General features: G+C 48.7%; 1 protein-coding gene across 2 annotated transcripts; it reads left to right on the forward strand.

Annotated features, from left to right (window-relative positions):
• Window positions 1-531: 531 nt before the first annotated feature.
• lamc2 (laminin, gamma 2) lies at window positions 532-13624 on the forward strand. Of its 2 annotated transcripts, XM_040172431.2 has the most exons (22): window positions 532-823; window positions 912-1068; window positions 3603-3779; window positions 3859-3976; window positions 4109-4224; window positions 4347-4478; window positions 4892-5081; window positions 5721-5833; window positions 5943-6335; window positions 6558-6791; window positions 6969-7105; window positions 8091-8250; window positions 8328-8533; window positions 8761-8840; window positions 8922-9059; window positions 9979-10123; window positions 10210-10359; window positions 10449-10563; window positions 10707-10903; window positions 11712-11870; window positions 12646-12745; window positions 12857-13624. In XM_040172431.2, the coding sequence occupies exons 2-22, from the start codon at window positions 1005-1007 to the stop codon at window positions 13108-13110; spliced, it is 3378 nt and encodes a 1125-aa protein (XP_040028365.2). In that variant the 5' UTR covers window positions 532-823; window positions 912-1004; the 3' UTR covers window positions 13111-13624. The 2 variants fall into 2 exon arrangements, with proteins under 2 accessions (XP_040028365.2, XP_077956187.1); XM_078100061.1 differs by having other exon boundaries at window positions 756-1068.
• The last annotated feature ends 727 nt before the right edge of the window (window positions 13625-14351 follow it).

Raw genomic sequence — 14351 nt, forward strand, 5'->3', positions numbered from 1 at the left:
CTTTAGCGTGACTACTTTTAGTATATTTGACAATTATTTTTTGTACTTGTGTCAGATTTTATCCAAAGCGACTTACAATAATTATTATGTCGTACTTTTTGTGATACTGTTTTGAATACTGCAAGTATTCTGTCTGTACGTTTCAGATAGACTGAATCTAGTGTTGGTGCAGTAAATAAGTACAACATAGTTGTAGTATTCGGTTAGTGGAGCTGGAAAGTGAAGGCAGCATTGTGAAATGCAGAAAGGTATCGTGTGTGTTCAGGGTGTGGCGTCGGCACGGCAACGGAGAACAAGCCAGACGTGTGCGTGTGTGTGTGTGTGTGAGTGTGTGTGTGTGTGAGACGCAGTAATGAGGCCCTGCGGCTGCGTATTTGTGCAGCTCTGCGGTATGGAAGGTGTGTGTGTAACCAGGTATGCTGTTGGGTGTGTGTGATTGATCATGGTGTGTAGGTGTGTGTGAGTGTGTTTTCAGGGTGTGTCTGTCTGAACCTCAGGACACAGTTTACAGGGATTTCATGTGTAACCTTCGATGACAGAATGAGGCTTCGGGACACAGAGGCGTCTTAATGAGATGAATGCATGAAGGACTTTGTGTATCTCGGGACATGACAGAAGGTTTTATTGTGAAGGGAACAGGACATCTCCTTGTGACTGGTCCTCTTTCTTCAATCTGTCCTTCGTGTTTTGCTCACGTTTCATTGGCTGCACGGTCGTCCTCCTCCACCCTGAACCGTGTGAATCAGACCCTATCAAGCAGAGATGAGCGTTAGTGGGACAGAGCGGCCTTCTCTTCCACTTCTCGTCTCTGTGTCAGAAAAATGTAAATATGGAGGACGAGACCCAGAACAACACACAGTCATTTCCTGTGTGTGTGTCACATGTGAGTCAGTGTGTGTCTGTGTGAGCAGCGTGTTGGGACCTGCTGGCTGCAGATAAAAGACGACGCTGTGAGCAGGAGCCTGAAGTCTGAGTTTCATTCTCTCCTGAGGATTCACCCCACGATGAAGAGCAGCTGGATGACCCTCGCCGTGCTGCTGTGTGGCCTAAGGGCCTCCGCACACTACTGTGAGTACCTGCTTTAGTACTACTGACTGCCTCTACACGACCGTGAGTACCTGCTTTAGTACTACTGACTACCTCTACACGACCGTGAGTACCTGCTTTAGTACTACTGACTACCTCTACACTCCTGTGAGTACCTGCTTTAGTACTACTGACTACCTCTACACTACTGTGAGTACCTTCTTTAGTACTACTGACTACCTCTACACTACCGTGAGTACCTGCTTTAGTACTACTGACTACCTCTACACTACCGTGAGTACCTGCTTTAGTACTACTGACTACCTCTACACTACCGTGAGTACCTGCTTTAGTACTACTGACTACCTCTACACGACCGTGAGTACCTGCTTTAGTACTACTGACTACCTCTACACTACTGTGAGTAGCTGCTTTAGTACTACTGACTACCTCTACACTACCATGAGTACCTGCTTTAGTACTACTGACTACCTCTACACGACCGTGAGTACCTGCTTTAGTACTACTGACTACCTCTACACTACTGTGAGTAGCTGCTTTAGTACTACTGACTACCTCTACACTACCATGAGTACCTGCTTTAGTACTACTGACTACCTCTACACGACCGTGAGTACCTGCTTTAGTACTACTGACTACCTCTACACTACTGTGAGTAGCTGCTTTAGTACTACTGACTACCTCTACACTACCATGAGTACCTGCTTTAGTACTACTGACTACCTCTACACGACCGTGAGTACCTGCTTTAGTACTACTGACTACCTCTACACTACCATGAGTACCTGCTCTTATGCTTATGATACTGATGATGATGATGGAGGTTTGAGTTATGGATCATTAAATCAACTTTGAGACATAAACGTTATTCAGAGGGTTGAAATCCTGAACAAGTCTTCCCCCTGAGCCCTGGACCTGGTTCTTGGTTCTTGGTTCTTCCTACCCGTCATTCCTTAACTGCACCATGGACCCCCTCCCTCCGTCTGAACCAGCAGCAGCCTGAGGAGCTCCTGAGTGCGTGATGTTCTCTCAGACAAGGCGTCGGCCGGTTGTGGGTGTGACTCTGTGATTTGTCTTGCTTCGGGCTACGAGGTGCAGCTCTAGTTAAGGATCTCTGAGCCAGACTCTGAAGGCCTTTGTGAACCTTCAAAGTTGTTTCCTAAGTCTTTAACAGTCTTCTGATGGTTGGCTGACACCAACATTGGAAATACAGTTTTTAAAATACAACAGTTCATTTAAATGAAATGTTCTTATCTCATTACTGTTCTTCAGAGGATTAACCCTTTACATCACATGTCATGTAGCTGATGCTTTTATCCAAAGCGACTTACAATAAGAACATTTCAACCATAAGGACACAAACTCAGAAGAACAAGAAACAAGAAAGTGCAATGTCATCAAATAAGCCGATGTACAACTTGCTGTAGATAAGAACCATTATAAGTCCGATGTAAGTGCTACAGTTAGTTAGTGTGTTAGTGGAGGTAGAGTCTGAAGACGTGTGTCTTTAGTCTGAAGATGTGAAGGCTCTATGTGGTCCTGATGTCTTCAGAGACCTCCTTCCACCATTTAGGAGCAGGACAGCAAAGTGTGGAGATCTAGTCGAGTGTTTTGCTCTCAGTGAGGAGGAACAAGCAGTTTATCACATGCAGAGCGGAGAGTGCGGGTCGGGATGTCGGGTTGGACCAGGTCCTGGATGTGAGCTGGACCCCATCCATTCACAGCATGGTACGTGAGCACCATGTTTAGAACTGGATGAGCCACCGGTACCAGTGAAGAGAGCGGAGGAGTGGAGGAGTGTGGGAGAACTTAGGAAGGTTAAAGACCAGTGGAGCTGCTGCATTCTGGATGAGCTGCAGAGGTGGAATGGTGGTAGCAGGAGACCTGCATGAGGGAGTTACAGTAGTCCAGGAGGGAGACTGAATCACTACCTTCTGATGTTGTAGAGCGAGTATCTACAGGATGGTGTTGTCAGTGATGTTGGGAGTCAGGGAGAGTCGGCTGTCGACGTCACGCCGAGGTTCCTTGCGGTCAAAGTGGGTGTTTGCACGAAGTTGCCAAAGTTAACAGTCAGGTCCTCTGTAGGAGAATATTTTCCCGTAAAGAGAAGTAGTTCAGTCTGTCGGGGTTGATTTTCAGATGGTGGGCGGATCCACTGAGAGACGTCAGTCAGACAGGCAGAGATCCGAGGGAGGGAAGGAGAGAATTAGTTGGGTGTCATCAGCATCGCTGTGGTAGGAGAAGCCATGCGAGCAAATGACAGCGAGAGAGAGTTGGTGTAGAGGGAGAAGAGGAGGGGACCCAGGACGGAACCCTGAGGAACTCCAGCAGTAAGAGGACAAGGTTCCGACACAGATCCTCACCAGGTTACCCGGTAGGTGCGGCCGTCGAGGTAGGACGAGAGAAGAGAGAGAGCAGAGCCTGAGACACCAAGTTCCTGAAGGGAGCAGATAAGGATCTGGTGGTTGACCTGTTTACAAGACGAGCTAACCTTCTGTAACAACGAGCGATACGTTTAAATGGACTAAACGATGGTCCCCTGTCTCCTTCTGCAGCTACGGGGCGCTGCGACTGCAATGGCCGATCTCAGTACTGCCTCCGGGACGCCGGGGGGCTGCACTGCGTCAATTGCCAGGGAAACACTGCAGGGCGCCACTGCGAGCGCTGCAAGGATGGCTTCAACCTGGTGGGGGCGGCGCTGAGCTGCACGCCCTGCCGCTGCAACCCTGCAGGTGAGGAGACACTTCAATTAACACGCTCACAGAAGGGGTGAAGGGAGGAAGTAATTGCTGACCTTTCATTGCCCTTCAGGCTCTGTCGGCGTCACGTGTGACAGAACGGGGCGCTGCAGCTGCAAAGATGGCGTCACTGGAGAGAAATGTGACCGCTGCCCAGACGGACCGGTCGGACCGAACGGCTGCTCGCAAAGGTTAAGAAACCCGCTAAGATGATCCCACAGTCTAATAACTCTTTTCAGTGCTTTAACTTTAAATTTAAACTTTAAATGAAGGCTGTTAAATGAAGACTTCTGCTCTGACTTCCTGTTTGTTGTGGCTTTTAGACGTCAGCCCAGAGAGGATTCTGGGAGTCAGATGTGTTTCTGTTATGGTCATAGCAGCAAATGTTCTCCGCAATCCGGTTACTCTATCCACAGCATCACCTCCACATTCGCCGAAGGTATGATTCACCTTTCACAATAAAAGACCAGCCGCTGATCTCATTGGTTAACAGTGGTTTCTGGGTTAGATTTCAACATAAAAGCCTCGGAGAACACTGGTTGTAACGGACTGTGTCCTCAGGTCTGGACGGTTGGTGGGTGGCGACAGCGAGGGGCGTTATCCCCGATGACGTACACTTCCGCTGGTCACCGAAGCACCACGACCTGGAGGTGATCTCCAAAAACAGCCTCCCCGTTTACCTGTACGCCCCAGGTGAGAATAGGCCCCGCCCCCTCAATGACTTTCATTTCTGTGTCTACTTTTCTCACCAGTTTCTTTTCCCTTCTTTCCTTTCCTTGTCTCCCCTCCTTGACTCTTTCAATGTGTCCTTCTTTGTTTTCCTTTTTTTAGGATCGCCCCCTTATCGCCTCCTACCTTCGAACCTTCGCTTCCCTCACTTGTTTTCTTATTCCTCATTCTATTTCCATGCCTCCTTGTCCTTCTTTTCTATCTTTTTCCTTCTTCACTCTCCTTTACCTCCTGCAAAGATATTTCTTTCCTTTCCACCACATCTTCTGTTCTCTTTTCTCCTTTTCCTTCTTTCCTTTGTCTTCCACACCTCCTCCTTCGTACCCTTCTGCTCCTTCCTCGCCTCCTCACCAGGTGTTTTCTCTCCCCTTCCACAGCTCCTTACCTGGGGAATCAGTTGCTGAGCTACGGTCAGAACTTCTCCTTCTCGCTGCGTCTGGACCGCGGCGTCCGCCACCCGTCCACCAGCGACGTGGTCCTGGAGGGCGGCGGCCTCCGAGTGGCAGCCTCCCTGGGCGACCTGCGGTCCCTCGTCCCCTGTGGACAGAAAATAAACTACAGCTTCAGGTAAGAAACGCCACTGTCCCCATGGTGCTCCACGCTGGTTGAATCAAGTTCTTGATGCAACTGAAATGTTTTAGTTTTTCACCCGAGGGGGAACATTCCTGAAGGATCCCGATGAGGTCATGAGAGCAAGTAGAGACAAACTCCTCCAACAGAAGCACAGTGTTTCATCCATGAAACTATCATGTCAAAACTAAATAACAACACTCAGCAGACGCCTCTTGGAGGGCGAAGGTGCTGAAGAGAACTTCTTTGTCCTCAACGTTTCCCATTTTTGTCGATGACCTACTGGGTCTGCACACCTCATGCCATCTGTAAACACACCAAGTTAATATAGAGACTTTTGCATCGGACTGCCATTGCTGGATTTGCATTAGACTTAAACAGCACATCAGCTTTACAGTTTTGTAGATATCAGGTGTGTTGAAATAAATGGTTAGAAAATATGCAAAACAACAAATAAGTAAAGTTGGACCATTGTTCACTTTCTTCTTACATAAAAATAGCTTTTATTGTAGCAATTCCAGGCTTGCTACTAGTTCCACGTGCTTTTACTCTGAAGGCTCAGTGTTTCATGTGAGGTTTCCAGCTGAGCTTCTCACTGGAGCTGAAGGTAAATCCTTCCTTGTGTCCGATGAACAGACTGGATGAGCAGCCCGGCAGCAGGTGGAAGCCTCAGCTCTCGGCCTCACAGTTCCAGACGCTCCTCCAGAACCTCACGGCCGTCAAGATCCGGGCCACGTTTGGAGAAAATGGTGTGCTTCTTTTTTTTCTCTTCCTTCTGCTCCCACTCAGTTTTTCAAAGTAAGACTCTGGATGTCAGATATATGCGTGAGGATCTGGATTGTTGACCTGTTTTCCCAGGACGCGGATACCTCGCCAACGTGCGGCTGGTGACGGCGCAGCGAGCCGACGGCGCCCCGGCCCGCTGGGTTCAGACCTGCAGCTGCCCGCCGGGTTACGACGGCGAGTTCTGCGAGCGGTGCTCGCCCGGCTTCAGGCGCAGGAACCCCGCTGAGGGGGCCTTCAGCCGCTGCGAGCCCTGCAGCTGCCGAGGGGGCGGCTGCGACCCGCAGACGGGGGACTGTTACTCCGCCGATGAGACGCCCGGAGAGCGCGGCTGCCCGGAGGGTTTCTACCGCGACCCGTGGCAGCCCGGTGCCTGCGTGAGGTGTCCCTGTATGGAAGGAGTGTCCTGCTCGCTGCCGGCCGGTTCACTGGTGGCCCGGTGTGACCGCTGCCCTACCGGAACCACGGGTTGGTCTACGCCGCACACATTCTCGTCATATGATCTCTCTGGTAGAGAGCTGTCAATCAGCGCGTAGCCCCGCCCTACCTTTAGCACTTTGACTTGAAACAAGGTTGTAACCTGAAGGTGACCCAGAATGCCCCACGTCCTTCTTGAGTCTTGTGTTCCATCAAGCAGCTTGTCCTCCTCACACACACATAACAAAACACATCTGTAAAACCTCCCCTCAGGTCCTCGCTGCAACACCTGTATGGAGGGTTTTTACGGCGCCCCCCCGCGCGGTGACGTGGAGCAGCAGACCTGCCGGCCCTGCCAGTGTAACGGACACATCGACGTCGGCGTGGCGGGAAGCTGCGACCGCAGCAGCGGCGAATGTCTGAGGTGTTTGAACAACACGAGGGGAAGCGGCTGCCAGGACTGCGTGCCCGGCTTCTACCACCAACGAGCCACCGACGCCTGCAAACGTAACGCCTGCTAATCACGCTTTCAATGAATGATCACCTTATTTTGTGTCGTGTAAATAAACGTATAAACGGTTTGAGATCCAAAGGCAAAGAAAAGCACATGTTTAAGCTTTGACATGATGCTCTGCATCGAGGGGAGAAACCTAAGATGTTCCCTCTGTGGTTTTCGTGGGCCAGCGTGTGACTGCGACCTCCAGGGCTCCGAGTCCAGACAGTGTGACGACTCGGGGCGCTGTCGCTGCAGAACCGGCTACGAGGGTCTGAGGTGCCTGAGGTCCGACTGCCCCGCCTGCTTCAGCCCCATCAGGACCAAGGTAACGGGTTCACCGATTCACCGGTGGGATTAGTTTGTGGGAGAAAATAACTCTATCCTCAAATAAGGGATTTCTTTGAGAAAATCATTTAGTTTATTACAACAGAATGTGTAAGAAATATGGGTTGGACAGACGGTAATGCAACGTTCATTGATCTGACTATGTGGTCATGAAGGTTCCGGTGTGGAACCTTGTTACTAACAGACAACCTGCTTTCCTCACATCGCGCTCAAGGCGCCGGGTTGAAATCGGGTGAAACAAACAGGTCTGAACAAGTCGCTTGTTCAAGTTGAACTGCTTGTTCCTCCTCACTGAGAGCAAAACACTCGACTAGATCTCCACTCTTTGCTGTCCTGCTCCTAAATGGTGGAAGGAGGTCTCTGAAGACATCAGGACCACAGAGAGCCTTCACATCTTCAGACTAAAGACACACCTCTTCAGACTCTACCTCCACTAACACACTAACTAACTGCAGCACTTACATTGGACTTATAATCAGGAATCAGGAAATATCATATGTCACATACAAGGAATGCGACTTGGCGGTTGGTGCGTGACAGCAGACAGTACGACAATGGACGACAAGACAATAATGCTGTGGGTTAGTTTAAAAATAAAGAAATAAAAGTTTAAGTTAAAATGTTTTAAAATGTAAAATAAAGTGCACCAGCGAACAGAAAGTGGGGGTCCGGCTCTGTTGATGAGGTCTTGGTCCTGATGGACCTCAGCCTCCTGCCAGATGGAAGGGGCACTAACAGGTCCGGGGTGAGAGGGGTCGGCTACCATCTTCTTAGCTGCTTCAGGGTCCTAGAACGCCACTAATCTACAGCGAGTTGTAAACTGGCTTATTTGATGAAGTTGCACTTTCTTGTTTCCTGTTCTTCTGAGTTTGTGTCCTTATGGCTGAATAACTTACTGTAGGTGGCTTTGGATAAAAGCGTCAGCTAAATGACGTGTGATGGAATGTAAAGGGTTAATCTTTCAGATGGAGGCATACGCTGGCAAGCTGAAGCAGCTGGAGCTCCTGTTGTCAGACAAGGACGCCGCGGGTTTGAACCCGGACAGCAGGGATCAGATGGAGGCGACCCTGAGGGGCATCGAGGAGCTGGTGGACGACCTGCAGTACGACACCGAGCTGCTGGAAGGTGAGAGGCTCGTTCGCCCTCCGTCAGGCTCGTCACTCACTGGATGCACGATGACAAACGCATGGCGTGTCCCACAGGACTGGAGAAGAGCCTGCAGAGCCGCCTGTCGTCCATCAGCCGGAGTCAGCTGGCTGACGGCCGGCTCCTCCAAAACATCGGCGCCGCGGCCGGCAAAGTCGAACGACAGCAGCAGACGTACAAGACAAAGGTGGAGGAGGTTCGCAGTCTGATGAAGGAGATGAAACGCAAACTGGACGAAGCCAAGGCCGACCTCAGATCAGCTGTAAGTGAGGATGTCCCATCGGAAGTTTGAAGGAAAAATAATGTAAATATACCGTCGCGTTGGATTTCCATCTTCAGTGACTGAGAAAGACTTCTGATAAATCAGATCAAGTAGGAACATCATTGGATTGAAGGCGATCAGAGTGGTTCAGGTAGTAACTGTGGCGGCGAGAAGGTCCAGATGACAGTGCTACTCTTACCAGCCCCTCGGACTTTCCTTTCCCTCAGGAGATTCCTCTCGGAGACGCTTTACAGGGGTCCGACGTCTTCTCGTCTCTGAAGGAGACGGCCGTCAGTCTGGCCGACAAGTGAGTTGTGAAGTGTTTTCATGGGGAAGTGATTGTAAAAGTCCACCCTGGGCCTTCATCACTTCCTGTCCCGACCCACAGACATACGGCGACGGCGGATGAGGTGCAGCGAAGCGCCAACGAGGCTCTGAGCAACTCGGAGAGGAGTCTGGCTCTCGTTCGCACCCTCATGAACAAAGAGAACAAGGTGAAGGAGCTGATTGGAGATCTCCAAACCACGTGAGTCCAAGCGCCTCCACTTAAGGGTTTCTAACACGGGGTGTTGTGCAGAGGTACCAAAGGTATTCATGTATAGGTACTAAGGTATGAAAAGACTTCTGTGTTTTACTTTAGAAGTGTAAGTACTGGTTTCAAAGTACTTAAAGTATAAAAGTAAATGTAATGTAAGAGGAAATTAATTCCATTAAGGACAAACTCTCAGTGTGTGACCTGTTACGTGACCAGAGGAGCCTTCAGATCACGTGATCTGCTGTTCTGATGATGGAACATAACGATATTCAGAGAGGCTGAAGGGACAAACGTATCGACCCGCATGATACACAACACAGATAAAACCAGAAGCCTGTTTGCAGTGACTTGATGTGGGGAGGAGTTATGATGATGAGGAAACACTGAACTGGCTTCGGTTGGTAATCAAAACATCGACCAAATGACCAGTTTCAGACTTTATTTGTGTTCATGTGTTCATTTTCTAAAGCCGCATTAAGACACACATCAATTTATTTAAGACAGTTAAAAACGGTTACATGGAATTGGCATGAGGAGGAGGAGGCGGGTCCATATCACCCAACTGAGATCGCCTTGTGCCGCTCTGACAAAGGAACCTTCCACCGAGCACTTTTCGCACCCGGCGTCATTCTGATTTGTGTCGTCTGCAGGTGCATCGCGTAGAATAGTCTGTCTGAATGTAAATGTTCATCCTTCTCATCCAACCACGATGACAAGGGAGATCTTTGTGAAACCTGCTGGATAAAAGTAGACATTACAATGAGGTTTGGATCAATTTGGGATCAATTGGAATCACTGTTGTCCTAACAGGGTTCTTTGAGCTGAGGCTCATGGGAATTGAAGTCTAAGGCAGAGCTGTTCCCCGGGGGACGATCAATAACCTCTGAAGCAATGATTTCCTCATATCCAGGTATGATAAGAACTCGGCCCAGGTGAAGGGTCTGGAGAACCAGGCAACCCGGCTTAGTGGCGAGGCCGCGGACGAGAGCAACATGGCGAACGGCATGCTGAAGGAGATCGCCAACATGGAGCGAAACCTCCCGTTGCCCCTGAATGTGAGACCAAGATGTCCACATTAAACACCGACGAGTCCTCCCGGGAGTCACTCAAGGTTCATATTCTGTTCTCCCATCATGCACAGGGGCAGGCGGACAACATGGTGACCAGGTTGGATGATCTGAAGCAGGCGGTGGACGCGGACGTCTCAAGCCTTGAGGCGCTGCAGGACGATGTGCAGCGTAACAAGGCCGTCACTGGGGACCTGCTGGCAGCAGGCAAGGACGCCCAGCAGGTACTGAAGCATCATGGGAAGGATTAAGTATCCAAAAAGGGGGGGGGGGATCCAATTAGTTAAGTTAAGTTGTTTTTTTGTCTTTGGAGACTTTCAACAAGCTGCTGGACAGAGTCAATGTGGCCAAGACCGACACCGAGGAGGCTCTGAGACGCATCAATGGCAACACCAAGGAGCTGGACGACGCCCTGAGCACCCTGAGAGGTACAGACAGGTAGAGAGACAGACAGACAGGCAGAGACGCAGACAGACAGGGAGAAAGACAAACAAGCAGACAGACGTGAAGACAGGCTGCCTCCTCTATATTTATATATATATCTCTTCCTCCTTCTCGTCTTCCCCTGCAGGCTTCGACCAGCAGATTGAGGACAGCAGATCTCTGGCCGACACTGCCATCAAGCGTCTCCCCGGCATCAACGCCACTGTCCAACAGGCCGTCCGCAACAACGCCGACACGGACGCCGTCTTGCGGGACGTCTCCAAAGACTTTGACGAGGCTCTCGGGACCATCAGCGTGCTGGGGGACCTGGTCACCGGTCTGGAGGTAAAAAAACAAAACATGACCGACATACAGGTAGACGGACAGGGGAGAGAGACAGGCCGACAAACTCTCACACTCAGACAAACTTATCTGTAAAACATCAATCGTGTCACAGAAACTCGGACCAAAGCTGTCCGTTACCTGCTTCGAAACGCCTCCAAGTTCAAACGTTGACCTCCTCGTAGGTTCAGTCTCTCTGAATCATCCACGCTAGTATTTTATTTTGTTCTTTTCCGGCATCTTTGATCTCTGCTTATGGAAAGTTATATGTGGAAATGGAATGCTGATATTGAATACTCAGTGGTCCCCATCCCTTCATTTTTGCCGTATGCAGCAACTACTACTACAGCAACGACTACTATAACCCCCGGGTTATATTGTTGTGTTTATTCGCCTCACCTTCAAGACCGGTCGGCAAAATACTGTACTATCCCACATGAAACCATTCCGTGAGGCGAGAAAGGTTGGCCACCGCTGCTCTATATACATAAACTATATAGTTATAGATAAGGATGCAGTCCTGGTCCACTGGTGGTTTGTTTCTGCCTCTCGTTGTACCTGGGTTACCTTCACTTCCTGCCCTGTTGCGTTACCCCCTGTGATTGTTTGCCCTGTCCATGATTCACCTGCACGGCCCCAGTGTATTTAAACCTTTGTGTCATTTGTCAGTTCATTGAGTGTTTTTTCTATGTCGTGAGTTTTTCATGTTCGTGGTCCGCGGTTTGCTCCTTGGCATTTATGTTTTGTGAATTAAAGTAGTTTTTGTTGTAGAAAACTGCAATTTAGTCCTACTTCCGTCTTTTCTTTTCAGGGAACGTTTGGATCTTTGCCGCCTCTCACTGGTCTAATGAATGAAGCCACCAAACTGAACAAGGACTCTCAGGACCTGAAGAAGAAGGCCTCAAACACCGCAGGATTGGTAGAATCAGAGTTGAATGAAGGCAGGATGCTTGAGGCCGGCGCCCAGGAGGTAAGGTTTAAGTTTATACCCTATAAATTATTCCCTGTGATGGAAAATGACTTAGACTCAAGTGAAAATGTACCTGCGGCCTAGAAAAGTACGAGAAGAGGCAGCGTTGGGTTGTATAGGATAGCCCCATACCTTATATAGGGCCATCATCTGGACGCATGGATTGACCCATACCTTATATGGGCCCATTATTGGGTTGCATAGGATTGACCCATAGCTTATATGTGTGGGGTCGGCGGTAGAGCAAGGGTAGAGAGGGAGCGCCGGGAACCGCAAGGTTGGCCGTTCGAGCCCCGGCTGCTCCATGTCCCATGTCGAAGTGTCCCTGAGCAAGACACCGGACCCCTAATTGCTCCCCCAAACATGTAAAAGCCATGGGTTTAAAATGCAATGTAAGTCGCTTTTTGGATAAAAGTGTCAGCTAAATGACCTGTAATGTAATATGGGGTCCGTTGCTCTTTTTGCAAGAATAAAATGTGTTAAAACCATTTCAAAATAATTATTTCTATGATCTCCACCAGGAGAAGAAGCCAGAACCCAGAGGGGCAATTTGTAGTGCAGCAAGCATGATATAATAACTACAACAGACACAAAATACTTTCTTAGTCCTGCTTTTAGCCCAGAAGGAAGCATCTGAAACTCCACTCAAAGGGTGGCTGGTATCTGAAAGTTGGGAAAGGTAACACCCTGACAACACCACGGAGCCAACCAACTAATAAAAGAAAAGCAGGAGTAAATCACAACCTGATTGCCCCGTGAATGTTTCACTCTGCAGGCGGCCGTCGAAGCAACCGAAGCTTTGAACAACGCCATCAGGACCCGAGATTCCGTGGGAAAAACCCTGAGAGATATCCGCCGTCTGCTTGCCAACTTCAGTGAGTTCAGCCTCTCTCTCCGGTCAAGCCTTGATCCCTGAGCATAGAGATATTTACCCTTTTACATTTACATTTTACATTGACATTTACCCTCCTCCTCTCCCTCCTCAGACCAGACTGGCGCCGTGGACGAGACGCAGCTGGAGCGCCTGGAGAAGTCTGTGGCTGACGCTCGGAACGACGTGGACAGCCGCCTGGGTCCCCGGCTAAGGGACATGGAGGAGCAGGAGGAGGCCCAGCGCCGCCGGCTGAGCGGCATCAACCTGGATATTGATGCCATACTAGTGGACATTGAAAACTTGGAGGACATCCTGAAGGCCGTCCCCAAGGGCTGCTTTAACAGCCCCCCCATCGAGGAGGCCTGAGGATCCTGAGACCACCTGGAGCTTTCTACTTTTATCACAAAGTGTTTGTCCTGCTGCTAAACGCACCGATTAACAATCGTATTTGTACAATGTTACGTGAAAAATACCGTAAAGGATATTAAAAAAAAGTTAAAACATCTTTATTTATAACCATTTATAAGAGATTTAGCCTCAGTCTTCAGCTTTTGTGATTGCTCTCTCATTTGGTTTGAGTAACAAACGTTAAAACATAACACTGAATCATACGTTTCCCACAATGCAACTTGGTATCATTGCTTAGCGGAGGAAAACTTTTTTTAAAAACTACGGAATGTTGGATTTCTTTGCTAATTCATTGCACACAACTACTAATGAATGTAAAAGTGTTCTATTTATAGGTGTACAAAAACTACATTTTCTGAATCTTTTCACATATTTTTTACTTGTTCTGTTGTCATTGAAATCAACAGAAATGTGTTTTTGTATTTAAACTGCTTTAAAAACTTTTGAAAAAAACCTGCTGCACTATTTTCTGATTTCTGCGTCAGTGGTCTCATCCTTCATTGCTTTGATTTAAATGATGTTTCGATGCATCAATTAATGCGAACATACATTTAGTCTGTTTATACAATAACCTTTTATAATAACAAGGGTTTATCTACGGTTAAACATGTGTAAAGTACCAGTCAACAGTGTGGACATAAACTTCAGGCATGGGCAGTATCACATAGCTAGCATAAACTACTAGTGTCACATAGCTAGCGTACACTGAACTAGTGTCATATAGCTAGCATGCACTAAACTAGTGTCGCATAGGTAGCACATACACTGCTAGTGTCACATAGCTAGCATACACTGTGCTAGTGTCACATAGATAGCATACACTGTGCTAGTGTCACATAGCTAGCATACACTGTGCTAGTGTCACATAGATAGCATACACTGAGCTAGTGTCACATAGCTAGAATACACTGTGCTAGTGTCACATAGCTAGCATACACTGTGCTAGTGTCACATAGATAGCATACACTGAGCTAGTGTCACATAGCTAGAATACACTGTGCTAGTGTCACATAGCTAGCATACACTGTGCTAGTGTCACATAGCTAGCATACACTGTGCTAGTGTCACATAGCTAGAATACACTGTGCTAGTGTCACATAGCTAGCATACACTGTGCTAGTGTCACATAGCTAGCATACACTGTGCTAGTGTCACATAGCTAGCATACACTGAGCTAGTGTCACATAGCTAGAATACAC

Source organism: Gasterosteus aculeatus, chromosome 3 (genome assembly GCF_964276395.1).
Source record: "Gasterosteus aculeatus chromosome 3, fGasAcu3.hap1.1, whole genome shotgun sequence".
Lineage (NCBI taxonomy): Eukaryota > Metazoa > Chordata > Actinopteri > Perciformes > Gasterosteidae > Gasterosteus > Gasterosteus aculeatus.

Coding starts and splice junctions, on each gene's coding strand:
- lamc2 (XM_040172431.2), top strand. CDS start 1,005: ATGAAGAGCAGCTGGATGACCCTCGCCGTGCTGCTGTGTGGCCTAAGG. Junction 1,069..3,602: donor AAGGGCCTCCGCACACTACT/GTGAGTACCTGC, acceptor CTCCTTCTGCAG/CTACGGGGCGCTGCGACTGC. Junction 10,124..10,209: donor ACCTCCCGTTGCCCCTGAAT/GTGAGACCAAGA, acceptor CATCATGCACAG/GGGCAGGCGGACAACATGGT.